This window comes from Anopheles aquasalis, chromosome 3 (genome assembly GCF_943734665.1).
Source record: "Anopheles aquasalis chromosome 3, idAnoAquaMG_Q_19, whole genome shotgun sequence".
Lineage (NCBI taxonomy): Eukaryota > Metazoa > Arthropoda > Insecta > Diptera > Culicidae > Anopheles > Anopheles aquasalis.
In genome coordinates this window covers 62,160,768-62,188,548 of record NC_064878.1, presented here as the reverse complement: position 1 = coordinate 62,188,548, position 27,781 = coordinate 62,160,768, and the positions used below count along the sequence as shown (strand labels likewise).

The 27,781-nt window shown below is 49.6% G+C and overlaps 5 protein-coding genes across 11 annotated transcripts in view; 1 reads left to right on the top strand and 4 right to left on the bottom strand.

Annotated features, from left to right (window-relative positions):
* Positions 1 to 20,503, bottom strand: part of LOC126578327 (hippocampus abundant transcript 1 protein) — a 25,663-nt gene extending 5,160 nt beyond the window's left edge. For 4 of the 6 annotated variants that reach the window (XR_007608392.1, XR_007608393.1, XM_050240761.1 and 1 more), the window contains exons 1-2: positions 1,359 to 3,325; positions 64 to 159 (exon numbers count right to left, since the gene is read on the bottom strand). Coding sequence is in view for 4 of the 6 variants with exons in the window: in XM_050240761.1 (XP_050096718.1) it covers positions 64 to 159; positions 1,359 to 2,261 (999 nt within the window). In the remaining 2 variants the exon portion in view is untranslated. Of the gene's footprint in view, positions 1 to 63; positions 160 to 1,358; positions 3,326 to 11,832; positions 12,824 to 19,337; positions 20,034 to 20,119 lie in introns of those variants that run through there. The other 2 variants (XM_050240764.1, XM_050240763.1) reach the window with 2 other exon arrangements.
* A 282-nt stretch (positions 20,504 to 20,785) lies between these two features.
* Positions 20,786 to 21,623, bottom strand: LOC126576860 (uncharacterized). Its single transcript, XM_050238161.1, has 2 exons — positions 21,397 to 21,623; positions 20,786 to 21,323 (listed from the first exon to the last, which is right to left on the bottom strand). Exons 1-2 carry the CDS (start codon positions 21,621 to 21,623, stop codon positions 20,786 to 20,788), a joined length of 765 nt encoding a protein of 254 aa, XP_050094118.1.
* A 364-nt stretch (positions 21,624 to 21,987) lies between these two features.
* Positions 21,988 to 23,802, bottom strand: LOC126574349 (ribosomal L1 domain-containing protein CG13096). The gene is made up of 2 exons (XM_050234491.1): positions 22,986 to 23,802; positions 21,988 to 22,913 (listed from the first exon to the last, which is right to left on the bottom strand). Exons 1-2 carry the CDS (start codon positions 23,729 to 23,731, stop codon positions 22,031 to 22,033), a joined length of 1,629 nt encoding a protein of 542 aa, XP_050090448.1. The 5' UTR covers positions 23,732 to 23,802; the 3' UTR covers positions 21,988 to 22,030.
* Positions 23,803 to 23,841: 39 nt separating this feature from the next.
* On the top strand, positions 23,842 to 24,585 carry LOC126578158 (28S ribosomal protein S14, mitochondrial). 2 transcript variants are annotated; one of them, XM_050240462.1, is made up of 3 exons: positions 23,842 to 23,900; positions 24,000 to 24,141; positions 24,201 to 24,585. In XM_050240462.1, exons 2-3 carry the CDS (start codon positions 24,076 to 24,078, stop codon positions 24,522 to 24,524), a joined length of 390 nt encoding a protein of 129 aa, XP_050096419.1. In that variant the 5' UTR covers positions 23,842 to 23,900; positions 24,000 to 24,075; the 3' UTR covers positions 24,525 to 24,585. The 2 variants fall into 2 exon arrangements, with proteins under 2 accessions (XP_050096419.1, XP_050096420.1); XM_050240463.1 differs by having other exon boundaries at positions 23,849 to 23,900; positions 24,004 to 24,141.
* Positions 24,577 to 27,588, bottom strand: LOC126578126 (probable RNA-binding protein 19). Its single transcript, XM_050240416.1, has 4 exons — positions 27,473 to 27,588; positions 26,361 to 27,404; positions 25,100 to 26,298; positions 24,577 to 25,016 (listed from the first exon to the last, which is right to left on the bottom strand). The coding sequence occupies exons 1-4, from the start codon at positions 27,506 to 27,508 to the stop codon at positions 24,635 to 24,637; spliced, it is 2,661 nt and encodes an 886-aa protein (XP_050096373.1). The 5' UTR covers positions 27,509 to 27,588; the 3' UTR covers positions 24,577 to 24,634.
* Between the last annotated feature and the right edge of the window lie 193 nt (positions 27,589 to 27,781).

The window sequence follows — 27,781 nt, the reverse complement described above, 5'->3', positions numbered from 1 at the left end:
ATTAAACATTCCTAAGCTAGTCTAGGGCTACCAGGTCCGTCCAAGACTTCTTGTGATACTTACATTTATGACGGGCATCGTCAGCAGTCCCCAGGCGAAGAATTCCAAAAATATGACTACTAAGGCATGATACACACTCGGTTCCCCGATGCCGGAACTCTGCGGATAGGCAAACAGTTTTGAGAGAGAGAGGGGAAAGAAAGAATGAAATACAGATTATTAAAAAGCAGCACAAACAGGAACAGGCATTCTGCGAGGCGCAAATGGAAAACAAAACTCCTAAGTGGTAATTCAACCAGCAGAATATGCAACTGATGATGCTGATGTTGATGAGGAAGGCACTTCGGTTGTGTGTGTCGGTTAAAAAGATACGAAAAAAATATGGTGCCGGACAGAGAATTATTAAAGAACAAGGAATCGTTTCCGTTTGTCATTGAACGACCAGATCTATTCTAGTCAGAGGACAGCTCCCAAGGGACGAATCAATTCATTTTTATGATTCAGCTTAATCAAAATGTTTTGTCCCGAGCTCATTTTAATCGAGCACCGCGAAGGAATGCCAAGAGAAAGTCATCAATTGGTAGGAGTGTAAGCAACCAATGACCAAACCAAAAGCACGATTGATTGACACAAATCGATTTCGATTAATAGAAGAGAGGAGGGAGAGGTCCATTTTGCTAACAGTTACGTCCAGTTCAATGGTTCAAATGGTTCGTGTGCTCCAGTGAATAAATATGCTCGATAAACATGCAAGCAATCAGCAACAATAAATTATACATGGCAGTGCCTATCGGTTGGAGGCCAACAACATCGTGCTGTGGTCAGCATCATGTTGTTCATGTTCACAGGTTCCCCCCAAACGCGACCCACACCGTATCGCACAGTGACGACACCAAATGTGTCACCTTTCCAGTAGCCTTCAACGCTGCGCCGAGGGTTTGCGTTTGCGTTTGACCAGAAAGTCTGCAATGGTAGGACGCCTGCTAATGGAACGGACCGTCCTTTTCCACGAGTACTCGCTAAAACCGAGATTGCCATCGAGCATTAGCACCATCCAGTGGGTTATTTACTGTATCAATTTCCTGTTTTGATCGAATGCACAGCAGTAACTGGGTCTATTTTCGGCAAGTCGCCATCGACGGTGACCTTAATTCCTTTAAAATGGTCCCGGCTCCGGCTCTAGGCTACTGCTGAGCCGCATAAGTACGGGGAGAAATAACATAAAGAACGCAGAAGCAAAACGCAGGTGTGATGCGGCAAATAAATGCGACAGCGGTTTGCCCTAAGGGTTTGGCCACTTTTTCGGCAATGGCTGCTGCTGATGCTGACGAAGCCCTTGCTGTTGCGGGTTACCCTACCTTACAGTGATTGAAGATCAATCGGAGAAAGTAGATGAGATTTTTGCTCTGCTTCAGCTGCACCACTGTCACCGCCGGTAGGCCACTGCAGTTGCTGAGATTCGATGGCGTCGTCGTGACTCGCTGATGGTGCTGTTGCAGCTGCTGCTGATGGCCACCACCATTAGCCATCGCCGTTGGCCGATTGCCACTTATCGTACCGTCACCGAGGTCCACCGTCGTTGCTTCGCTGACCGGATTATCGACGATGTGGACACACGCCATCCCATCTGGTGTCGCTGCTACTGCCAGTTCACTTCCACCGCTGCAACCATTGCCCAGGTCGAAGCCATTCAGACGGGATTTATTGGAAGAGATGGTTGCCGTCGTAGCGGCCGAATGTGTCAGCATTGACGAGTCTTCATCGTCCTCGTCTTCCTCCTCATCATCATTATTCGCCGGAACGATTGGTGCCTGTCGACCGGTATTGTTCTGCGCGCCACTGCTTGGCTGCTGTTGGCACAGTCGCAGTTCCTGGCGCACGCGTACCCTTTCCAGTGGATCGATCTCAAGCACCCGGCAATCCGGTAGCTCCTGCCCCATCGGTAACGTTCGCTCCCCGACGATCATGGGTGCACATTCACCGGGCAGATCGAAGCAACTGCTGCTGCGACTATTGCTGATGCTCAGATAGTTGCTATTCTGATCATCCGTATCAGTGCAGCTATCTTCGGCCACTGGAAGATCCGCTGCACGTCGGTCCGCTTTCGCTAAAACCGGATCAATCCGGCCACCACCACCACCACTCACAAGCTTACTTCTATCACAGACATCGGCATCACATGCACTCCCAGCGGAACGCGCTTGACCGGAATGGCCACCTTCGGCCCGCTCCTCAACCGAACGCTTCGCAGAATGCTCCATCACTTGTACTATAACCGTTTCCCGTTCTCCGCGCAATTGCTCCGTGTCACTGAATTGACTTCTTCGAACGTCTTCAGCTCTCTCTCTCTTTCCTTCTCGTAGTGGCCTTTAGTACCTCAGTACTCCTGCTACTGCTGCTGTTGATACTACTCCCTGCTGCCAACAGGAACGATCGATGTTGTCCTACTCCGATCGACACTGTCCAGTTGCATCCGATTCGGCGGTGCGGCGGTGCTTGTGATGCTCCTCAGTGTGTCTACGACACACTCCCTCGTACTTCCGTCACTCGTTCCACAACGACAACAACAACAACTGCAACAACAACGGTGATAACAGTGAACGCACCGAACGGGGATCATTAGAACGGGGGTACACCTGTGTCCGACCTAGTCTGCGAGTAGGCAATACGCTTGCAATCTTCCTCGACCTTCACACAGGCGACTTCCTCGCGAAAGAGAACGAGCGAGACAGTGGTTTGGTCTTCCTCTTTCGACTCTCGATGATGATTGCCAAACGGGACAGCACACGCCAAGCTGCTGCTGATCATTCACCGACCGAGTGATGCTTGTATGGTGCGGCGATCTGCCGTTTCCCGTACTGGCACCGGCACGGGCCCCCTTCCTGGCCACGGGGGAAGGACGGGTTCTAAAAGGTTTCTAAAATTAACAACGAACGCCTGTAGCAACCGACCCCACCATTTGGTGACCACCAACAACGGCGTGCTCGCTCGTTCGCCTTATGTACTTCTCGCGGATTTCGCGCAATTTCGGTCGCCGCCAAGAACGGACGGACTATATCTCTTATCGGCAGGTCCTCTGTACCCCACCGCCAACGGGGCAATCGGTAGGCGATGGGCGGTATCTAAGCTGGCAGCTCTCGTGGCGTCTCCGTTTTGGGGGGGGGGGATGATGGTATACTTTTCGCTCGCGTCTTCTTCTTTGCGATGGTCAGAAAAATAGAAATCTCTTTCAGCAATTTTCCACCAAATGGAACTCTCTAGGTGGCCAAAAATCATAAATACATATTGCTGTCTCGCTCGCTGTATGAGGTGTATGCCCTTCTCGCTTCTTCTCCGGTGCACGATTCTATTGCTGGCAATCCAATGCAGCAGATTATGGCAGCTTCCACACGTCGGAGTCCTTCAAGGGATGGCGAGACACGATGCAAGATGATTCAGAAAAATATATAGAGATTTGCTTGCTTGCTTGCTTGCTTTCAGTCCTGTAAATTCTTCGTCCTGACGACAGCTTTTGTACGATTGCTTTTCCCTTCTTCACTCGCTTTCTCTTGAACTCGCAAAAAGTATAACAGATGATGGATAGCTGGATGCGTTGAACGGCACTTCGTTCCTGCGGTAGTATGGTAGTAACTGTGTGTATTTTTTTTTTTTTTTTTGATAGGCACTAAATTGCGGAAGAAAAGTGGGGGGTTTTCACGATCGATTGCAGCGTTTCTGTGTTACTAAAAGACGTCCCGTTCTTCGTTCTTTGCTTTTTTGTATCTTAAATCACCAAGTGCACCATTTTTTTGTTATTGGTGTGTTTGTTCTCCTTCGTTCCTATATGGTCGGTTTGCTCACCTAGAAGGAGAAAGTATGCGACTTATTTTGTGAGGTTTTAATGGACATCTAGTGTGCCCCGGATCAGCGAGCGAGCGAGTGAGTGAGCCAACCAGCGAACTAGAGAGAAAGAGAATCTAGGGACGGCAACGGTAGCACATTTACCTTTAAAGCCTTTTTATACCAAAAAAAAGAGCTTCAAGAATATCACATTACCAGTTTTTACATCCCCATACTGGCCATTCCTTGGCGACAAGTAAGTGCAAATGCACTCAAACAAGCTGACTGTATGCATAAAACATCTCAACCAACCATCCGACCGAAGATCGCGACGATAGCTTACGCACGTACGACCGGTGACAAGCAAACTGATGTAATCAACATAAACGTACTACTTCACATAAAAATGTCAAGTACCGGGTCGCATCGTGACAACTCCTTCTTTAACGAACCGAACCGACTAGAAGGCAGTAGCGTGATGAGCAGAGAGCACAAAACTCAAATCAAATCAGCAAACCCCATCTCCGTCACGTTATTTGCCACGGCCAGCGTCAATCGATTCACTGTTTATCGCACACCGCAGCTTGCTTATGATCTCATCATGCGCCATTAGCAGCACATCATCCAGCACCGCTCCACGCAGCGCCACTATAAACGGTTTTGCTGCCGTTTAGTGGAAAATCCCACTGGAACACAGCAGCTGCTGTGTCTGTGTTACCAGCCTGGGTACAAGGAAAGGGAAGAAGTAGCAAAGGGCACGCGGAGCAAAGGGAATTAATCAAAAACTGAGCTCACAAGTTTCATCCGGTTCTCCTCCTAAAACCGCACCAGCCAAACCCGGAGCCAGCACATTAGGTTCCAACACACGCTAGCCACTGTTTATGCACCAGTCGCCAGCCAGGGTGGCCACAAACCGTACACTGCGACACACCACAGGGACCGTGGCGCTGTGCTTACTGTGCGAGCACCTGGAGGACGAAATCGATCGAAGGCGAAGGCCAAAAAATTTGCAAACCCCCTGCCATGCCTGCTGCGACCATATTGTAATGCACCAAAAATGGCCCCGGGGAGGGAGTACCAGGGGCCACCGAGCGTGCTTGACCAAATGTCCGCAGCATGCACCACCATCAGCAGCATCAGCGTCATGATTGCCATCGTCAGTGGCGTCATATCGTTGGGTCTCCGGGCGTGTAACATGCAAACACTGACCACCAGCCAGCGGAGAGCCAGCAGCACGTGCATCGTGCACCAAAATTGTTGTTGGCCAATGGAATGAAGCAAATCGTGCTGGTCCTGCCGTGTGCACAACGGTCACGGAGAGAAGTACATTTGGAAGCAATTGCTCATATTATGGATTATTTGAATCGAGGGAAGGTTTACATTATACTTGCAAGAAGTAATGGCCGTTTGAATGCGTTGTTTGCTAGAATTTTCCAGGAAAGTGCGAGCATTTTGCATCTAAATTGAACCAGATTATTCACCAAAAGAGTCGAGAGTCGTTTCAGAGAATCTGAAGCTATTTTTTTTACTGTCAAAGAAGCTACTGAAAGCTTATGCCTTTTCATGTAACATGTTATCAACATAATATCTCGTAAGGATATTATTTACAGAGCTTTCAGAATTCAGTTACTTTTGAAGACCAAAGGGTTTCTTGCTCAGAAGTTCGGTTTTTAAACCAAAGGAGTAGCACATAAATCTTATGCGCCTTTTTGGCTTATTTCGTCAAATCTTAATGATTTGATAAACTTCTATTTGAATCCACTAGAACACTAGAAGTGCTGAATCCTAAATACATATTTCATTGTATTTTTAGGTAACGTATGAAAAAAAAATGCGGAATCTACGGAATCGGAACATTAAAGAATCAAGAGCATCATCGTATACACGAGAAGAAATCAAATCCAAACACGAAACATACTCGCGGAAGGCCAATCGCTTTCCCTAGCCCATGATGTTCTTCAACTCAAGAGTTCACGGACATGGCCATCATCTTGATGTCGATATACGCTGCTCTGCCCTGCCAAGGCCTCCTGTTTTTTGCTTAGCTCCTTTTGCCTTCGCTCAACTAAAAAGCAAACTCACTAGAGATCAAAAGCACATGGAATGTCCACCCAAAGAGAGAGAGAGAGTTCTGTGCCAGTTCCGGTACTTTATTGTTCCGTCGGACCCCACCATAAACCGAACCTTACGGAATGCTGACTTCAGAACAAAAAAACCTTCTCTTGGAAAGCGCACGGTAAAGACACGGCAAAGATTTCATTGAAATTGAAGCCAAGAAACATCCCCCCTCCACGGGGAACATTTGGCACAAACAACAACGCCGACCAGATATCGGATATGGGCCCAGCAGCCGGCCGTGTAGCTAGTTTTGCAGCGAGACCTCCTACTCGCCCTCTCTTTCACTTTCGAGCTCCGCCCACGAAGAGAAGCAGATCAAATTTCAGCGAAATGCTTCAATGTTGTCAAAGGCAAAGGCCACCAGTCTGCTGGTACCGGTTGTCTCGACCTGATCGTACGTTCTTCTTCTTCCCGAAAGGTACTTGGAAGCCGCAGCAGTAGGCAACAAACACCCTTGACCTAAAAAATCGGCGCCAGCAGCAGCAGATAAACGATTTATGATACTCGTGGTACTCGCTTTACGGAGGAGGTTTCTGTTTTATGTGCGCCACGGGATCGGAAGACCCTCCTGGTAACATAACGGAGGTGGCAATTTCGCAATTTTGAAATCCGCTGAACAACCTTTCGGCCAAAGCATACGCACGGTGGCGCGACTGGTGCGTTGTTGGCCGCCGGATGGCGAGCGAGCGTGCGTCGCGTAGTGTCGCGGAATTGATGTCGCGTCGCACTTGATTAAATGGTCAGTGCGATATGGCCCCGGTTCAATGGACACCACCTTAAGTGAGTTTAATTGAGTTATTTTGAAACAATCAACTCAGCAGCAGCAATTGTGTCGTTGTGTTGTGCGTTTCTGGTGTATTTAACCCCCCAGATCGTCATCATGTCCTTTTTTCTATGGTAAGCACAATCATCTTCTATCAAAAACCAAGCGATCAGCATATCTTTCGCGACCCCATTAGCATATACATCGTGCTTGATGATCTCATACAGGCAGCTAAGCTAGTGCACCACCTGTTCCCATTAGCACAATTGTGCCAGACCACCACTCGCCAGGCTGGCTCGCAAAAGGACAATCCATTGCTTTTAAGCAGATGAGAAACGAAGCAAGAACCAGGACGTGGCCAACGGATAGAGGGAAAAAAAGGACGATTTCCTGGCAGGAAAATGAAATCAACTAGCACTCTTCCGTTCCACATTGTGGTTTCCCAATTCATGCACCGTTTTTGGTTCGCTCGACTTTTTCCTCGAACTTTACCTTCGGGGCAAAACGGTTGGCCAAAAATCTTTTCTTTGTGAGCTCGTCCCGACCGGAGCCGGAAACATCCGCTTCCTCTAGCGCTTCACATCGTTTGCATCCCATTCTCTCATTCTCTCTCTCGACAGTCGCATGCGCATGCCCGCTCTCTGTTTTGGTCCCGATAGAGTTCCGATGGAGTTGCATGGGTTTGTGTCTGTGTGCGGCGTTCGAATCGGCCGAAAAGGGAAAAGCCTCTTGCATTCCCTTGGTTTCCCTTTCCATCGCTCGTGCTCGCTCCTTCGCCTTCGTGCTGGAAGTAATTTACAACAGCTGTCGACGTCCGATTGCTCAAGGTCTTTGGTCACCCGGTGGGGGTAGGGGGAGTTGGTGGGACAGCCGGTCTAATGCACATGTACCAATTGCCATTGATCGTACCTTCGTGTACGCAGACTAAAGGGTTTTCCATTTATTTCTACTCCAACTCATGACGCCATCAATTGTGCACACGATCTTTTCGGTGGCCATATCGAATCGCATTTGTTTTTCCATCGAACGAAGAAAAATGGTTGCAGAGTTCGCTGATTATACCATTACATTTTCCAGCTGGCCAAGGTAGTCACCGACGCTCCATTCCATTCGCTAGCATAAACATAAACATTTTGTGGATGGTTTGGCTGCTGCGTGCTAGTGCGACCGCATTATGATAGCCATTCCGGTGATTCGCGTTTATTGTTTGCTTTTTACGCCAGAGCGTGCCCAAAGAGAGCCTTCGCTTCAAAGGAAAAGTGTTTTCCAGTCGCTAAACCCTTTGCTGTCGTCACCATCATTGCCATCGAATCGCCATTCAAAATCGACCCAACATGAGCGTGATCGGTGCTCGCTTTGGTGCTTACGACTCCACAAACAAGACACGAGACACAGCGTACCGTCGAACCAGGGCACGTCCTATAAAAACCAACACAGACCCGGAGCGGAGGAATGGAAACTGAAGGTTCACCATTTTTGCATACGTGGCATCCCGGCGTGTCGGTGTTCATGTTCGTCAGTCAGTCCAGTGTGGAAGGGGCTTCCGATGGTAAAGTAAACATTTATTCGCTTCCCACGAAATCCTCCTCCACTCCAGCATGTGATGGTGGCGTAGGGGGTGCTTTCTGGTTTCTTTCCAACCCATCCAAAATCCAGCCGCAAACGCAAACAAACATGTCGCCTGTGGAACAAACTTTCCCATTTTCCAGGACGACTCCGATGGTGCTGCTGCTGCTTGTGTAGAGATCCTTTGATTAATGGTTCGGCCGTGACAGTTTGGACGACTGGTACTTCTTATTTTTTGCGGAATGAGAAATTCTGAGACAATGAAAAGCCACCACAAAGAATGTGGCAACCGCACCAAGAACACATTAGGTAGAATTTCGCGTGTTTCGCACGCGTAAAAAATCGTAAAACACCAGGCGCCTCCATCGGCAAACAAGGAGAGAAAAAAATCGCGTTCATTGCACTTCATTCGTTTTTTTTTTCTTACCGAGAACCATCAACTTGTGACAGTTTGCGGCCGGGGAAGGGCGAAAATACGAAGAAAATGGAACCACCAGTCAATGTTCGAGTGAAAGAAATCTATTTTTTTGCGGTTTCTGCGGGATACCCTTTTGCAATTTTCATTCTTCCTTTAACCAACATGCTATTATTAGGTTTTTGAGCTTGAGCACAACAAAAAACCGGGGCCAAGTCACCATGCGAACCAGTACGTTTGCGATGTAAAATGATAAATACGTTCTCCCAGCTAGCACCTCTACAGCTCAACTCAACGGATGGTTATAATGGGGCACAAACTGAAGAGCTGAACTGCGCTACTTCGCTGCGGTGGCTATTTTTGCTTCACAACACCGACTTTTCCATCTCCGCCAAGTGTCCAATCCAAACAAGCGAGAGGACGGGAGAGGAGGCGAGTCGGATGGTGCTTGCAGCCAATTCAAGATAAAGCGTGGATTCTCCAGCATTAAGGAAAGGCGCGCACCAGATATCCCCTGGCCCCGGGGCGGCAGAGGTGCTAATTTTGTTCAGTCCACTGGAGGGAACTCGCACCAGCTCCAGAAGCTCGTTCTCTCTCTCTCTCTCTCTCTCTCTCTTTTTATCACTCTTTCTATCCTGCTTTGAGGCACATTGCCAGCATCACAAACAGGGCCACAGACATCGATCTTCGCCGGAGTCCTAAAGCGAGAATGTGCACGAGTATGTGTGCTTTGAAGATAAGAGTTTGGTCAATATTGACCGAGCCTAGAGTGTGTGTGGTAGCGTCCGGCGCCACCACAGCACATCAGGCGATCGCTGTTCAGCTGCGAACTCAGGGACAAAAAACGGTGACACGACCATTTCGGTGTGAAAAGCGACGGAACTTTCAATCGCAATCCGTGAGCCTGGTACAGGCGGTGGTCCCGCAAAGAAAGTAGCTTCTAGAACACACGCAAAAGGTGTCCGTTAGGGTGGGTTGCTGGTGATTGCAGGAGGAACAGCAATTTATGCCGTAAAACAGAAGGAAAAAAACCTCCCCAAAGCAAGTGAGTGAAAATACATTGCGCTCATTACTTATACATGGAGACTCATTACTTATACTTTTGTGTAGCACTAACGACCACAGAGGGAGCGAGGGATTAGCGATGTTCGGAGTGATGCCCCGGAGCGGACTGTAGATGGTGCACACCCCTTTACCACAGTAACGCGAGCGAGAGACAGGAGCGGCGGTCAGAGGTGGACCGTTATGTTTCTCTAATAATGAAAGCTCATTTCTCATGAAATATGCAGCAATAAAAGCATAAAGTCGGTACCGGATAGCACGTATAGTGACACACACTACAGCACTACACTCTGGCCTTGGCGACACGAATATCGAATGGAAATAGGTTCCAATGAAAGGCGGGTCCCATTGGTGCGCTCTCTAGCGTCCAGCCCAAAAAAACCCCACAAATACCTTTATTTATTCGGAATTAATTACATTAATCAAACCGCAGCTGGCGTTAACTGCGTGGCGAGAACAAGCGCACTACATTATGAAAGGGTCAATGGTATCATCTGTCAGTTGGCCATAAAGAAATTAACAGCTTCAGTAACTGACGGTTTGCCGTCGTTTGTGGCTGACATCCAAAATCAATAGCCACCGCGTCCGGTGCGTCTGCACCGAGGTTACAGCGAGCCTACTAGGATACAAGCCAGGCATCTCCAAGCATCAAAGTAGCGGTCATCATCCGTGTACATGGTGGTTGATGACCTAGACCTTTGCAAGCGGCCTACAGATTAGGCGGCTCATTATCGTTGACAGGAGAAGTCAGCAGACGTGATGAAACGGACCAATCGCGCTGCTCGTACGACTGACCGCGTGACGCACACCGTTCGAACGCATGATTGGCTTCTTGCACCCGGCGTTGCAGGTTCATTAGCATCAGTACACGCGTCAACACAGCTGTCAATGCGTATGCCTAGCCCAAATCATGCCATTATGTAACGATGGACTGGCAAACCATCCGAAAACCAACTGCGTTGCCTGGGATCCTCTGCTGCAGCTACTGCTGCTGCTAGTTCATCTTGTTTCCGCCATTCTTCTGCCTTCTGTAATCGCAGCAACCTTGCTGATTGGCAGTTTCCAGGCGATGAGAGCGCCACCGAAAAAGCCGTTGACCACGGGATAGGCATAGTGTGTGTGTGCGTGCATGTGTACGCGCGACCTCGGTTACATAATTAAAGCGAATGCCGGTGGTGCCACCTTGGCTGCAGCCAGCGACGCCACTGAGCAGAGACGCCAGCAGCGACGCGACGCGACACCGTTCCATTCCATCTTCGATCGAACAAACGACTCGGAAGAACACTCAACGCTGCCATCGATATTGCTTTCTTTGATTTCGATTGTCGCAGCACCGTGAGGAGGACGACGAGTGGCCGTGTCTGAGATGCCAACCCAAACCGAACCCATCGCCACGCCAACGGCGCAGTAAAACCATCGGCTACCCGATATCCCGAGGTTACGAACAGAGATGCGTCGCCATGTGAAGCGAAAAGGACGAAGGACGTGACCCGACGGTGACAAAGAAGATGAAAACGAGAGCCGGGGAATGGTGGTTACGCTCGCTCAATATTTCTTCCATTGGCCACTAGGATCGGGCTCGTGTTTGGAGACACAATCTCCTCCTTTCCTCTCCCTGGCATAGCCAGTGAGTCTCGGTTTCTACGTCTTTTTTGTTTTACTACTCCGTGTGACTCACCACTCTACGCGAAAAGCGAATGGAATCCCTGTTCTCTCCCTTACTTAATAGCCGAGCAGCATTCAGCACGATCTAGCAGGCGCACTTAAAGGACATTTTGGGCGAAAGGATTTCGCTTGGCTAAGGGATATGGTGAGCCATCAATCGAGCTATAGCGCAAAACCATCGGGAACATCGCGGTTGTGTCCTCACCCCCCAAAAAAAAAGCAGCTCGTTATATAAAGGAGTGCTACCCGTCGCGTCACTTATGCTACACCAAACCAGCATTGCCCTAGTCCCCCCCCCGGGCCTGTATACTAAACCTGCACATCGTACTCCCTTTCTCTCTCTCTCTATTGCTTTCGCTCTTGCTCACGCTCTCTTTCTCGTCATGGCGAGGGGGTTTGATGCTCGTCGTCGGTGCATACGTACTCTGGAAGGTGTTTGCCGTGTGGGATCATCCCTCGGGCAGGACGTCGGTTGCCGTGTGGGATGTTGCTGTGCTGATGCTGTGTTTTGCATTGCTTCTGCTCCGCTTTTCCCCCCTTTCACCCCCAACCGAATCAACACACAAACTCTCGTCGATTCACCGTGCAACGGTTGGTGGTTCAAGGTACGAGAAGGAAACTTTGGTTCGGTTTTCGCTGCGACAGCAATATTCTGCTCTCTCTCTCTCTATCTCACTGGGATGGCTCGATAACCTTGTATGGATGTTGGATGTTTTCAAAACTCGATCGTAGTGTGCTGCGCTCAGCGGAATCCGGAACGACCAAAGGTAGTTATGCTGGAACTGGATGGACTGCACTATTTGAATAAAGAAGCAGCTTCTCTTGCCCGTTGCCACATTTTCCAGATTATTGTCGCACTGCTTCCCTTGATAGCTTCTTGCACACGCGGACGTATTTTTCTTTTTTGGCAATTTTCCAAAAAAAAATCAACCTCGACTCGAATTTTCGGTTCGAACTTGGCTGCCACACACTGATGAGCGAACTAACGGGTACACGGGCGATTTTTTTGGATGGTTGGTTGCACTACTTTAAAGCAGAATTGATCTGGTAGTACCTCACGAACTTCCTTTTCTCAACAGAACAAACACACACTCACTCACACCGCACGAAACACCATCGCAGGCACCTTCGATCGATCCTGCCACTATTGCTGCTGGCTCGGTCTACTGTGACTACTTGTGCGTGGAACTTAAAAAATGATTTTTTCGCTCCAAGAATGAAACCTCGAACGGCACCGATAAACACAAGAGCGTGGGAAAATGATTTTCCAGTTTTCGCCACCCCACACGCTGTGTGGTCGAAGTTTGCTGATGGCGCTACCAAAAATCCACCATCTTTTAGTCGCCCTCTCTCTCTCTCCGTCTCTCTTTCAAAACTAAATGAAAACCAAAAACGCGGAGCAGAGCCTGCTAGATTCGCGTTCGAAGGCAAAACACGAACTGGCCAGCAGCAGCATCATGCACCAACATCAGCCGCCCGATCGAGGCGCACGGAGCGAACCGCACGGTGATGAGCACGGCAGCAAGAGCGTTTTGCTCGCCAGACAACAACCGTGCATCGATCGTATGGTGGAACGAGAGAGAGAGCACTCGCGAGAGATGGAACCGTTTTCGATGTACAAACTTGGCTAAAGATCGGCCGATGGCCACACAAGGCGGGATAACAGCTGGCATAGGAACAGGCGGTTCGGTTTGGTTCTCTCCCACTCTCTGGCTCGGTCGCCGGTTGTGAGTAGAACCGAAGCCACACGACCAACCGGTACCTGAGCCTGAGCGAGCATAACAGGGTGCGAACTGCGAGCGAACTTATCGTTTCGAAGGCGATTCCAACCCACCGAAACCAGAGGATAAGAACACTAAAAACGGTAAGTATCGACCAGACGCGGTGGTCGGTTGCCGTTTGCTCGAGTTTTCCCACCGGAAAATAGAGGAAACGTTATGCCGACGATTTGACAGCATTTTGGAGTAACAACTTGGCCTAAACGGTGTAAAACCGGTGGCTTACTTCATCGTTCCATCGGCACGTAGCACAAGCGCACATGCTGTGAACGTGTCGAAGTAATGAAAACACAGTAGCCAGCGAGAAAGGGGTGCCGTGGTTATCGATTCACGTGGTAGTCGCCCCCAGAAACGGCCATTTCGTACAAAGTAGCGCCGCTCGGCCGATTGTGAGAAGGCATTTCAGAGACACGCGATCACTGAACACATTGCATTGGAGTCGACTGTACAAATCGGAATCGCACTCAGTTGCTTGCTTACACTACACAACCTCCCTCTCCCTCTCCATCATCATCATCATCACTTTGATTTGGTAATGTTGATCTTGCATCATCATAAGCGGGATTTAAATTTACTGTTAGTTTAGTTACCTGAAATGAGAAGAGAGAGAATAACACAATAAAGATTAGTAACAGTGTCTCTTCCGGTTCTGCCAGCGTAACAGCGGTGCCTACTCTGATATCACAGATGAATATTCATTTATCCTATTATACGCGCCACATCATCAACAACTCCGCTCCCCCTTGATGGTTGATGTTTAAATAACAACAGAAATCCCCAAGTTTTAACTTAATCAAACCCCTACCGCCCACCCCGGGAGAGAAGATAATAAAGGGCACAACTCATTTGATAATTACACAAGCACCATTCGCGCTCGTAATCCATCGGTATGCAAATGCGCCGGCAGGCAGAACCGGAGATCCGCTGATCCGCGCGTTGATGCTGCCACCCACCTAGCATCAAGTGCCATCTCCACACCTTCTAATCAGAGCTCGCCTAGGAGCAAAGTAAGACTCTCTGCGCGCGCGATGATCTCACGCTGCGAGGTTTAATTGCCACGCAAATCCGCCCTAATGGTGGCCACATGACGGCAACGGCGACGAGCGCAAAGATTACAAATCAGCAGCCGGCCCGGTGAATGAAATCGAGATTGTGACCCGGATGACTGGCTGGTTTCGTTGGTGGATAACGTGGCCAAGGTCTAGAAGGCCCAGCGTTAGTGCAGCGTAATTCCGTCAAAGCAGGCGAGGTAGGGCATTGTGGACGGCCCCAAATACGGTTGACTGGTGCTGCTGCTGTTGCTGCTGCTGCTGCTGAGGTCAGCAACATGTCCAAATTTGATTTGCCTCGACACATCCGCGAATCCGCGAAAACACACAAAGCATATATACATAAATAACCGTTAGCGTACTGGCGGACGGTGTATGTCACCTGTACCGACGGGTGGAGCGTTACACGTGCCCTCACCGCACCACCAATCCATGCCACCGGGTGCAGGTTGGTGATCGGTTGGGAGCGCGCACCCCGACCGTGTGCGATGCCGAAGCCGAACGTCATCGTGACCAACATGTGGTGCCGATGCTGGAAAAAAGGCATAAAACCAAAAGTCCCACACCCACACACGCGACTCCTCCACCTTCTCCTTGTGCAACTTACCCACAATCAATTGTGTTTCATTTCGGTTCGTTGACGTCACACGGTCGAGTGGCTCTCGCAAAGGGTGTTTTGGGGTGCAGAGTAGCAACCGAACCGGGACCAGAACAGCGTCGCGAATTGGGGGACGGTCTGGCCCCGGAGTGCCACAATCGTGATCTATCGTTGGTTGATCGGTTTAGATCGTCTGCAACAACGAGGTCGCCGAGAATTGTCGTCTTGTTTGAGATGAGAGACGTTGTCTGCATCATTTTTTGAGACCGATATGCCCGTCTAACCAATCAACGAAATGTGCGCGCGATTCATCAGACGCCATTTTCTGCGTTTTTATTTCTTTCCTTTTAATTATAACGATCTGACTCGACCGTCGTTGCAGTAGGCGTCGAATGTAGCCAGTTTCCATCCGATAGAAAGTAGAAGTGGAAGTGACTGTGTGACAACGGCAGCAACCATTGGCGTAACCAGGCACTGCACCAGCACAACTGGGACATCAGCCTGGGCCGCAACGATGTAAATTCAAATCAAATGGACAATTGGATGCAGTTCGTTTCCATGCGCCTTCTCCCCCGCAGCGAGACACCCACTCACGGTGCCACGGAGCATTAACATTCTGCGAATGAACACGATGCACGAGCTCGATGGAGTTGCTGTTTTCGCATCGTCCAGCTTTGCAAACTCTACGAGAAAGATCTTCGAGTGCCTACAGAGTGGAGGGCCATAAGAATGCAAACTTATTTATAGACTAAAGTGGCAAACCATCGTCATCATCGTCATCTTCCTGATCATTTTCAATTGAAATGAATTCAATATGCCGCGCTGGGCGCTTTCCGAGGATCCGCAGAAGTCTCACAAGGTTATGTGAGATGTGTGGGGTGGCCATGCGTGCAGGTTTCAGACCTGATGATATGCTTGAGGCGCACTAGAAATCACGTGTTGGACTCACACTTACCACATGGTCGTTGCCAGCCCTTGGAGTAAGTGGTGCTAAGTTTAGCACATCCATCGGTACTCCCGGGTTACTGGTTGGTCAGTTTAAACCATTTTCACGTCGACCAGGTGTTCATTTCAATGTTCAAAACGAAAAATATTTATTTAATTCCATTTGCACAAACTCTTGACGCTTGAGATTCTTCAAAATTGCATCCTATCGTCCATTATTTCGAGTGTCCTGCCCTTTGACACTACCGTAGCCTTAAATCGGTGGTAAGCACCAATCGAGACATCCTTAACGGCGCTCAGACTCGGCGTTCAATGCTCCCCCCCGAGGGAAAGAGTCCTCCTAACGATAACGATGATGATATCAAGCGTGCCTAACGGTAACTATAATTGAAAGATCGAGCGGATGAAAGGAAAGGGTGGACCAGTGTGTTGTGTCGATCGATCGAAGGCTCACATGAAGCCCGCCATCCATCACAGACACATCATATCCGGATGGACACGAAGTGAGCTCGTTGACTGGCCATCAGCGGCCCCCAGTAAACCGTCCATCCTGACGGTGGACATCCCGGAAATAGAGCTCAGCAGGCAAGGAGGCCATGTTCGTCACTCCGGGGACTCCGGGGCCGGTTCTTTCCGGTGACGAGTGACAAATCGAAATCGGATTGTCGGTGGTTGGCAGCAGCCAGAGTTACGCCAATTGATTTTCGGACACCGGCTACGGTGACCGGTTACCATTTGCCAGATTTAAATATCGCGCGCTCTTCATCGGTTGGCACGGTTTTTGACGGGTGCGCTGATAAGTTCCTTGAGCAAAGTGGACATTTTAATTTAATTCAATCACTTATCCTTTTGAGCCTTTTCGCAATTGCTTCAATTTTTCAATCTTTTAAGATAAGCCTAGAAATACATTAATTAATTGTTTGTTTTTTTATTTTTGCAAAAAAAAGTGATGAATTTAATATTAATAGCGCGATTGAAGTCTCCGATTTAACCAACGAACTTTTCAACCCTTCTGCTGTACATCAATTTCCTGCTTTTTTTAAAAAGAAGATGAAACTGGCAGAGATAGTAAACGCGGTCGCGCGCGATCAAATTAAAAGGTCACGCAATGGTGCGGACGGTTTTTTTTTGCGGAAACGGAATATGTAATTGGCATCTTATCTACGCTCGTGGGGCCAGCTCAGACGGTATTTCACCATAATTCATCCACATCATCCGACTTCAAAGGTGCGCTATGGTTGCGAAGCTCTAAATATGAAACAGAATCGACTCGAGACCCCCGTTCCGTTTGGTTCGGTTCCTCTGGCCAAAGCCCTACTTTTCTCGGGGGTAAATCCGGTTGAACAAACCAAATGTGACGTTTGATGTTTCGAGTACACAGTTCTCGGCATGAGAGCATTGGGAATCTCTTCGGGAATTCCCTTTATCGTACCAATGCAACATATGTTTACTCAGCGAGCACAAACGGGTGTGTTCCGAGTGGAATGATTCAACCCACTTGATTTCAGTTGCTTGCCGTTGTCCAAACACATCCGAGAGCACCCTTTTACTCCGTGTACTGTGACAGAACAGATAACAAACTTCAATTAACTGGAATTGAGAGTACACCAATACACCACGGGTTTGGAACGCATGAAATGCTCGAGACCAGCCCCTTTAGCAGTGAAACTTATTAAGAAAGTTTTATGATAAATTGAGACAATTTGTAAACTCATAAACTCTCTCCCAGAAACGGATTGTAGCGAGGGAGTGCATCGTGAGGGACAGCAAACATTCCAGCAACAGATGGTGCGCAAATTCGGAAGAACCACAAACGGACCAAACCGTTGCGAGATGACCAAACACGAAACGAACGGCCAGTCGGCCGGTTTCTCTTCTTTTAGTGAGCGATCTTTTAGGTCGTAACCATAATCTCGGCCACATGTGACGTGTCTTGCGTCACCTAAAAGAATGAAAGAACCACAAAGACGATGAACCACGGAGGAAATGTGGAGCAGCCAACCACAGATTAGTAATGTTTGTATACCAGAAGCACCGGAGTTTTGCCTAATCCCAGACGCGGCTAGGCCAGAAGAGTTGGTTTGTATATTTAAATCCCAGATCTACCTACCGGGCCGATTCGGCAGTAAGTCCGTACCAGATACTAGCGCGGAAAAAACGGTGGGTTTTCCAAATAAATACCAGTCTTAGGTTTACTATTGGGAGCATTTTATTCGGCCATTTGTCCAGATTGCCGAGCTACAAAGTGTGTACACAATTCCAATTTTACCACCCAAAGCTGGCACCTTTACTGATAAGAGCTTCCACAAAGATGCAAAAACTGTTGCAATGCGCCATCTCGTTTCGTTTACGATGCAACTGCTACAAACTGGACCCTGACCTGCCTTTATCTACCTGGACTAAGCGAACAGCTTACAGCATCCTTCTGCTGCTACCGGCATTGAAGATATCAACCTCAAGCGATCTGTGAACCCCAAATTCGACCACTTATGAGACAAGCGAGAGAAGATCATATGTGCTCACGGTACCTGCCAAGGGCCCATGGTCAAGTTCACGGTTTCGCTCGACGATCAGCTGACGATTACCAGGGAGGGACCGTAAACAACCTGCGTACGCACTCGCATAGGAGAAGTAGAAAGTGCTGGCTTCACATGTTGTGTTTGCTCTTGAAAAAACCGAGATACACACCCCGGATCCGGTTTTGGGCTCCGACCGGTGAGCACGCCCTGACCGTGGTTTGTTGGGGAAAGTGTTTTCGATTCTCTCCGGACAAGTCCGGCTTGGAACCAAACAAAAACCGGTTAGCAGCGGGAAGCTCATCTTACTGTGAGCCGATGAGATCGATTCGGTAATGATCGCTTGCTGCTAATCGACAGATCGTGTCGTGTGAAACAAAAACCCACACCAGCAGTGGCCACCACTGATATCGCACATCTTATCTCACCGTGCACAGTACGGGTGGCCGTCTTATTAATACAAATATAAGACACCGTGCCATGTGATGATATGCAAAGAGACCACATACAATGCAAATCGCATTAGCGAACACACGTACTGGCCCGGACAAATAGCCCAATTATGCTGGGTGGATTCAGGGGGCCGCCGGGCCGACGAAACCGACGGTGACTAAGGTAGTGGAACGTGCGTTTGTCACATTTTCGCAGGCCACTCGAGCCACCAAGAGGAGCAGCAGTAGCAGCAGCACGTCCTGTTGCTTACCGTGAGCCACCACCGCCGCGCGCTGCCATTAATTCGATTGTCGACCACTTGACGGCTTCAAGGGTTGGCCTTTTACGTCTCGCACCTTGGAGTGTCTTCGAGTAGTGCGTTCAACATGTATGACCGACCGGTACAGTGAACCGGTTTTTTGGCCGACCTTGGGCCGCTGATTCATTGACAAGAGTATCCACAAATCCGAGTTTGGTGAATATTTTCCGGGTAAATCATCATAAAAATTCTCTCCAAAAAAGGGGACCCTAGAATGAGCGACGTGGCTTTTCCACTTTCACCAGCGCCTACTAGAACAAAACAGGCCTATAGTGCTAAGCAACCAGCTTACCGTTATCACGCCGTCCTTGATGATGGCCGTCTTGCGGCTCCGCAGCACCATGATCGGTTTTCTTAACGATTTTTTCGTCATTTCTGCTTCTCACGACAGCTACCGGAAGCACGTGGAGGAGGAGCTGATAGCACTGTGTTATTTTTTGCACAAAACCTAGTCAAACACACCTGTCGGGGTCGGTCGCGATAGCGAATGATAAGAGCGCGGTGCTCGGAGGAAAGTGCACGACCGGCCAAGTGTGTTAGTGGATATGGTACACCGTTCACCGTCACATCCAAATGGACACGCAACCTAGAACACACTCGCGGTGGCAACGGCGCCTACTTCTACTGCCGTGTGCCGTGTAACTGCACTGCACACTCCACGGATAGCTTATCGGATGCGCTCGGAACCAGCGTTCCGGGGTACACTTTCGTACTACGGATTCCACTACAGGATCCCGCTGTATCGACCGTTTTCGACCTTTACATTCAACACGATTATCACGGCCGGTTGGTTGGCGGTGGTGGTGTATGGGAGGAGACCCTTCCTGCATCGCACGCCATTATTGTCACTCTGCTTTTTTGCGTCACTCGGAATCACTCGCCGCTCCTTTCCCTGCGGACCACCTGCCGATAACTTCCGCCGCTGATCGTGTGACGTGTGCGAGCGAACCGCGGCGCATTCCGCGACTCACAGCGCGTTATGGGGGGGCTGCAATACACGGAGAACAACGGAACAACTTTAGAACACAAACCTTCTAGAAGGCCGCGGTCCACGCCGCGTTATGAATGACTTACGTGTTTGAGACTCTCTTCAATTCGTCCAGTTTTCTATCCTGGCCACAAGGGTTTCCGGGCTGGCCGAGGAAAGATGCTCTCCCGTGCGTGGGAAGATACGAGGAGGAACAAACGAGGCAACTCGATTTGCCCGTCCGCTGTTGCTTGACTCACGCGGAACGGGGAACCTTCAACTTCCCGCACACTCGCGTCGTCGCTGGGGCTGGGGGGCCCTCCGCCTTGAGCGGGGTGTTTGTGGTTCACCTTCGGCGGGGGCACACACCTCGAACGTACGCTAATTTCGTGTTGATTCCGTGGACACTTTTTTGTGGGTGCTTTTTGCCTTTTTACTTGCAGCGAATCGCGGATGCTCACCCTCCGCTTCTGCTCTCGCTTTGCTCTCACTCACACTCTTTGCCGCTGCGATCTCGAACGGAATGCGATGTATCGGATTGTACCGGGCCTTGCACACATGATGCGTAACGCAGCAACATAAACTGGTGCGGTAGAGTAGTTGTTATAAAGTCGTAATACGACCGGTATTCTACTAAAATTTATGATTTTGCCGTTGAAAAGGCTCGCTTGTAAAGTAGGAAGAGTGGGAGAAAATTCTGAACCATTTTCAATTACCTTTTTTAATAATTTTCACGCTCTTTGAATCATAAATAGCTTTTTTATTTCGTCTAATCACCATCGTTTATTCCGTTTCAGCAGCAATTTGAGCGCGGTCTTAATCTCCTCCTCATTCATGCTTTCAAAATCCTCCGCACGAAACGGAAAGAATCGGTGGTCATTACCGTTAATCCCACCTACATCATTGGAACCACCCGAACCACCACCTGTTCCTGCTGGCTGTACCTCCTCCTCTTCATCGTCATCGTCATCCTCGTTCCGCCGGTGCCGATTAAGATATTTCCACAGGAAAGCACCGAGCACGGCCGTATTGGCGATGGCCACCGATTTTAATCCCATCAGGATTTTCAACGGTACGATGAACGCCTGCAGCAGTAGCACCGGAAGCGTCACGATTGCTAGGCCCGCAATCAGATACTTGAGCGCGTGAATGATCGATGTTCCGATACCGGTCCAGCTGTGGTCGGAGATGCTAATCGACTGGACTGCGGGTGAGAGATCGGGTTTGCACAGTTTTCCACCACCACCACCGCTTCCTCCGGCACCGTTTGGCATGGGCGGATGTACGATTTCCCCGTATCCGGGAAACAAACTGCAATAAAAAGGGCATGATGCACAAAACGTGATTCACGTGGTCAATTTCGGACAGCGGTTGACTAACGCACTCATCTCCAGTCGGATCCTCGTATGTGTAATAGCGAACATTGCGCTTGTTCCTGGCCTCGTCCACATCTTTAATATCTTCTTGCGAGTCTAGACTGTTACCACGGATCGCGGCGTACACGGAAGATAGCACCAAATCTTTATCCACTACTACGGTCGGAGAGTGTATCGCACCGGTTGCTAGGGAGACGGTGATCAGAAACAGCACAGCACAGTAGATCAAGCTCATCGTTGATTGAAATGTTAGTCGGGACTAAATCTGGATTTACTCCAGTAGCTTGCTTTTATAATATTCTTGGGGTTCAATTAGAATACGTAGACGGTAGTTCACCTGCCGATCGGGCCAGCTGTTGGCCCGTTCTAAGCGGATTAACTCGATTGGCGTAGAGAATCGGAAGGGAAAAGAGAACGGTTCTAGTTGACTTCATCATCGCTGCTTCGCACTCAGTTCACTGTTCTGAAACGAAAGAAACTCTTTTTCTATTAATAATTGCAATTAGCGATCGTTTAGACACCATTTTACGGGTTGTTTATGAAAGACTTGTTCAGATGCGTTTGATGACATGGAACAACGTATCGTTTCGTACACTTAATACGGAATATAATTCTTTATTTGAACATAAATGAACGATCAATTCAATTCATTTCATCATCATCATCGTCTTCGTTGTTGTTAACCTTACGCCGTAGCTTCCGCACCTCAAAATCGTCATCATCCAGCTCCGAATCATTAGCGAGCGAGTCAGCGTCATCCACGGACACTTCCTGTTTCTCTTTCTTCTTCAGCTTTTCCAGTCGAGCCGCCACACCCTGCACCGTCCGCACCACACCATCGACGATCATCATTTGGCCATCGGTAGCCTCGGCCAGCTTAGCATTCTGCTTCGCGATGAACTTTGCACGCGGTCCTTCGATCTTCGGTACCGGCACCAGATTCGGATTGATCGTGCTCACGTACAGCGGCAACGACTGTTTGCTGGTCGAAGCTGTGGTCATATGAATCGATGCCACATTCAACCAACCACCCGGCAATTCGGTCTTGAGCGCCGCGAGCAGTGCCATACCATTCTCCACTGCCTTCTCTACTGGCATCCAAGTAGCCGCAAACTTGATCTCCGTCGTTAACCCGGTATTGGTGCGACCGTACGTAACTTTCTGTAGCGCTTTTTCGATGTTCTCCGCCAGCTTTTCATCACCTTCCAGCACTACGGAGGCAGGATTCTTCTTACGACGCGTAAAGTGCGCTCCCAGCGCACTGAACACGTGGCCGGCGATACGAGCATCGACGAGGAATCGCTCGAACCGGTGAACCAGCTTACGGCGCATCTCATATTGTTTGTAGTCCTGCTTAAGCTGCTGGAACGGGATAATCTGTGTGACACTCGTTACGCCCGCTTCGCGCAACTTGTCCTGCCAGTGGCAGAGCGTGTTTTCATAGTCGTACTTCCGGCCACGCTCCAAATCCTTCACAATCAGGCAAACGTCGTCCTCTTTGCGTAGAATCGGATGGGGCAGTGCGCTGTTGGGAGGAACGGAGAGAAAAGAACACCTTAACGTACGATCCTCACCCAATGCAATCGTTTACACTTACACACGACAGTTACGAGTGGGACAGTCGGGAATCTTGACCGCTGCAATCTGGAGCGCAAAGCGTAGATCATCTCCGAACAGTTTCGCTTTCTCATCCTTCGCAATACGCTTGTGCAGCTCCTCCAACACCAGACGGAAGGTTTTCCGTGAAACAAGCTCCTTTGGTACGAGCGCTAGCGTTTCCGGGCTCGCTTCCGTGGGGACCTCTCCTTCGCCAATGTTGCGCTGCGGTACCAACGGAATGATGCGCTTCTGAGCAGCCTTCTTCTTCGCCGCAGCAGAGCTGCCCTTCTTCTTGCGCTTTGCTTTTCCTGTCGATTGCTTGCCCTGCTGCTCTTGGCCCTTCAGCGGAGGTAGCGCCTCCTGGTTGGCCTGCGATTTGTTACCCTTCTTACCCTTCTTGTTCTTCTTCGTCTTCTTGCCGGCCGGTTTGAGGACACTTTCTTCAACAGACTTGGCGGTGTCCGGCTGGGGCTTCTTCACCGCGGGTTTCGCCTTGCGCTTCACGGACAGAGCCTTCTTTTCGGCGAATGTAAGAGGCACGGTGGCGGCAGTATCTGATGCTGTTGCTGCGGAACCCTTTTTGGCCACTTTCTTGATCACCGCCTTCACCTCCTCCGGGGCCTTCAGCACCAGATTGCCCTTTTTCGGCTCCTTAGCCTTGACGATGTCGGCCTTTCCCTTCTTCAGGCCCAGCAGGGCCGATTTACCGGCCGGTTTTTGTGGTTTCGTCACCTTTGCCTTCATTTTTGTCTGCGCGGTTTCACAATTTTTAACGACGCAGAAAACGCCGTAAACGCACGTGTCTGCCGGATTTCGTGTTTTGGTTGTTTGACGTTTCACTGACAGCTGTAGTGGTTAAGGGAGAGGAGGGGGTATTTTGGAAGGAAACGGGGAAAATCCGGCTCATTTTCGGGTAAAATAAAAACTAAACTACAAATTTTAAATTAATTCTTCAAAATTATGTGCTAGCAATTCACCAAGAGCCCAATTTTTAAATTGTTCATCGTTGCAGCAAGAACCGGCACCGTTGTTGACCGGCACCCCGTTATATAAGTAAACAAACAGATTCCGGAACAACCAAACGAAACATGTCCTTCTCGGCGCTGCTAACCCGTTTCGTCGTGGCCGGCCAATCTCTAACCGGTGTCGGAGGGGTAAATCCACCGAAACATACTCCAACCCTCCTGCCGACACTAATCTATCCTCTTTACAGTTCCAACAGGTGCGCCACAAATGGGCCGATTGGCGGATGATCAAGGATCACAAGCGGCGACAGTGTGTGGTGCAGCATTCGGACGCCAGGCTGAGGGTAAACGCACTTCGCAAGAACACGGTACTGCCGGTGGAGCTGCGTGAAGTAGCGAGCCGCGAGATCGAAGCTTTCCCACGTGACTCATCGCTGGTGCGGGTTCGCGAGCGGTGCGCCGTGACCTCACGTCCGCGTGGTATCGTGCATCGGTGGCGGGTCAGTCGTATCGTTTGGCGACACCAGGCTGACTACAACAAACTATCTGGAGTGCAGCGTGCCATGTGGTGAGCCTGTTACCACTCCAACCCTAGTTTATTAGTAAAGTCGCTCACTTGGATACCTCAAAAAATGTGTATTTCATTTTAACAAAACGCTCGAACGACCCGAGATTTGCTAACTTAGAAGGCTCCTTGTTCCTCTCCGGAACCACCGCCATCATCGACGTCCTCGTCGTCGTCATGCTGCTGTCGCTGATCGGCTGCTGTGTTGATGAACTCCGCCGCATCTTGCACACCCTTGCGATTCCGTTTGGCAGCCGTATTTGACTGACCAAACTGTTGGGCAGTTCGTTTCCGTAGCTCCTCTACACCATCATCCGGTGCAGCCCATTCCAGTACCAAACGGCGACCGTAAAGATGCGTGCTGCGCCCGAGCGTTTCAAACGCACGTTTAGCATCCGGTTCCCGGACAAACTCGACGAATCCGAAACCACGGTGACTTTCTTCCGCGTTCGCCACCATCTTGCGCGGCAATCGAAGTACCTTAATATCGCCAAACGGTCTGGAAGGAATGAATGAGGAGAATCAGGATCATTAAAAAGGACAAATTCAAGCTAGACCACCATGCAGCTCGCGGAGACATACTTGAACAGATCCCGTATTTCCGACGCGTTCGCCTGGAACGGTATGTTACGGACGAGAATCTTGCTGCCCGTCTGCTTCGGTCCTGCCTTGGCCTTTCGGCTTTCATCAGCTGCCGTTTTGAGCACACGATCACTGCGCGCAAGTTCGATCGGACGCCCATCGATCTGCACGAGCTGGAGGTTCTTAAGGGCATGATCGGCCGATGCGCGATGTTTGAATTGAATGAAACCATAGCCACGGCTTTCGGTAGGACCACCGCTAACCAAATTCTTGGTGCGCACAATCTGTACCGAATGGATCGGTCCAACCTTCCGGAATCGCTCCTGAATCGTTGCCTCGACCGTCTTGAAGCTAAGATTCTTGATAAACAGTGTCGCACCTTCCTCCGGTTCGATATCATCCTCCAATGGTTCTTCTTCCTTTTTGGGTACATTTGAACCAGCGGCAGCCTGGACTGTCTCCTCGCCGGGTGATTCCTTAACCGTCGTGGTCCCGTTGCTCTCTTCCTTCACCTCCTTCGCACCATCCCGTGCGCTAGCGGATTTGAACGTATTTTCAGGCGCCCATTCAAGGTACAGGGGTTGCGATTGAAAGTTGGTGTACGCCAGCTTTTTGAAGGCTTTTCGTGCCTCACTTGGCTCCAGGAATTCCACTATCGCGGTAACACCACTCGGTGGTAGCACAACGCGTCCCAGGATGCCAAACTTTTCAAACATCTCCCTCAGCGCCTCCGTCGTGCAGTTTGGGGACAAATTTTTCACCAAAATAATCGTACTGGAACGCTTTGGATTGGGTGCATCGAAGGCATTCAGCTGGATACCATTGTCCTGTAGGAAACTTTGCATCTCTAGCACCACTTCCGTTTCGCCGAGTGCTAACCGAACCGCGGCACTGGTGCTACCCTCCGTTGACATTAAAATCGCGTCCTTTGATGTACCGTACTTCTTGGCCATTGCAACGGCAACTGCGTTCTCGCCCATGAACAGTGTGTTCCAGTTGTGTGACGATTGGGCCTGCTTTTTCTGTGTTTGTTCTTTTTTGCGCTTGAAATTTGAATCCCCGTTCTCGCCCTCCTTCATATCATCCTCAACCTTCGCTGGAAGAATGTGAAACATGCGTCCCTGAAGAAACGTTCCGTTCAGCTCGCTGTACGCCATGACGGCGTGTTCCGGCATCAGGAAGGTAACCGTTCCAAAGCCCTAGAATCGGAAGAAACGTTAAATACAGATAACATTCCAAATGGATAACGTCCTTTACTCACCTTCAGCTTGCGTGTGATGGAATCAATCGGTACGTCCACTTCCACCACGGGACCATACTTTTCGAAAATTTCACGCAAATCCTGCTCCTTCACCGAGTAGGCTAGATTGCGGAAGAACAGTTTGCCCGATTCGCAGATACTTTCGCTTGGCACATTCGCAAGCTGCCGTTCCCATTTCGCTTGCTTGGCACGCCGCTCACCGTTCTTGTCTTCCCCTGACGCTGCGCGATTGTTCTGATCGGTAAAGTTCACGATCCGCACCTGTTTGCCACCGAGGAAACTTTTGTCCATCAGCAGCGCCTTCTCGAGCTCACTCTCCGTCTTAAAGCCGACGTACGCAAAGCCCTTGTTCTTTGGAGGGATGCGAACGGAGTAAGGTTTGGCGGTTTTGAAGAACCGCAGCATATCTTGCCGTTTCGTGGTTGCCGGTAAGTTACGCACCTTGGCCACGAACAGCGTTATCGCGGGTTTCTTGGGTTCCGCCGGCTTTGTCTTCTTTCCCGTGGATTTTTCGAACTTTCCACCCGTCGATTCATCACCCGATGAAGCCGGGACACTGGGCGCCTTAGTGGGGGCTTCCGCTTCGGACTGTTGGAATTGATTATCCCACACCAGCTTACCGGCACGCTTGTGCGCCTCCAGAAACTCCTGGAACTTCGGATCATTCTGGTGTCGCTCGAGAATCGCCTTCGCCGTTGGGGCTTTTGGTTTCTCGACCTTCCCCCCGCCACTGGTCTCGGTGTTATCGTTCTCGTCAGCCGATTTGCCACCGTTCTCTTCCGGGCCCGGGACCGGTTTCTGGGCGTGTTTGCTCCAAATTTTTAGATTCTTCGTCTCACCCAACGCGACACATGGTGCGACGGAGATCTTGGACGTGCGTATGAAGGTGTTGTTGAAGTGTTTGATCGCTTTCGCTGCCTGTTCCTCGTTCTCGTACCCGATAAAGCCAAAGTTGCGGAACTTGCCTTCCGGGGTGTACTTTAGCTGCACGTCGGTTATGATGCCGCACGTGCTGAAGTGGCTCTGTACTTTCGCCTCATCGAACTGGAAGAACCCCGGGTGGGGAGGAACGTTAGAATGAAGGAGGTAGAACAGGACCACCGTGTACTTACCCCATTTGGGATGTTTTTCACAATTATTCGCGACATTTTTTACTATTTTTGCGTCTTACATTCCACAAGAAATCACTCGCCTCGAGATCACGTTTCCAATTTCCACGTTTGTTTATTTCCTCGGGGGTTCTGTCAAAGTGCCCAGATAGCACACCTCGATCATAATTTTATGTTAATTTTATGTTGCCCTTTTTTTTGGATTTATTGGTGCAAAAATTAATTTAGTGTTTCAATTAGTGGCAAAATTTCTCATTAAACAAATTAACTTACACAAACAAACAAACTCTCATTGCAAAAAAAAAACAAAAG

What these genes read in the sequence shown, in the direction of transcription:
- LOC126576860 (XM_050238161.1), bottom strand. Translation starts at nt 21,623, where the DNA reads ATGAGCTTGATCTACTGTGCTGTGCTGTTTCTGATCACCGTCTCCCTA. An exon ending in GAGGATCCGACTGGAGATGA is followed by an intron (nt 21,324 to 21,396) that starts GTGCGTTAGTCA and finishes TTTTTATTGCAG; the next exon opens with TTTGTTTCCCGGATACGGGG.
- LOC126578126 (XM_050240416.1), bottom strand. Translation starts at nt 27,508, where the DNA reads ATGTCGCGAATAATTGTGAAAAACATCCCAAATGGG. An exon ending in TGAAAAACATCCCAAATGGG is followed by an intron (nt 27,405 to 27,472) that starts GTAAGTACACGG and finishes GGGTTCTTCCAG; the next exon opens with TTCGATGAGGCGAAAGTACA. An exon ending in GAAATACGGGATCTGTTCAA is followed by an intron (nt 25,017 to 25,099) that starts GTATGTCTCCGC and finishes CATTCCTTCCAG; the next exon opens with ACCGTTTGGCGATATTAAGG.
- LOC126574349 (XM_050234491.1), bottom strand. Translation starts at nt 23,731, where the DNA reads ATGAAGGCAAAGGTGACGAAACCACAAAAACCGGCCGGTAAATCGGCC. An exon ending in CCCACTCGTAACTGTCGTGT is followed by an intron (nt 22,914 to 22,985) that starts GTAAGTGTAAAC and finishes TCCTCCCAACAG; the next exon opens with CGCACTGCCCCATCCGATTC.
- LOC126578158 (XM_050240462.1), top strand. Translation starts at nt 24,076, where the DNA reads ATGTCCTTCTCGGCGCTGCTAACCCGTTTCGTCGTGGCCGGCCAATCT. An exon ending in CTCTAACCGGTGTCGGAGGG is followed by an intron (nt 24,142 to 24,200) that starts GTAAATCCACCG and finishes TCCTCTTTACAG; the next exon opens with TTCCAACAGGTGCGCCACAA.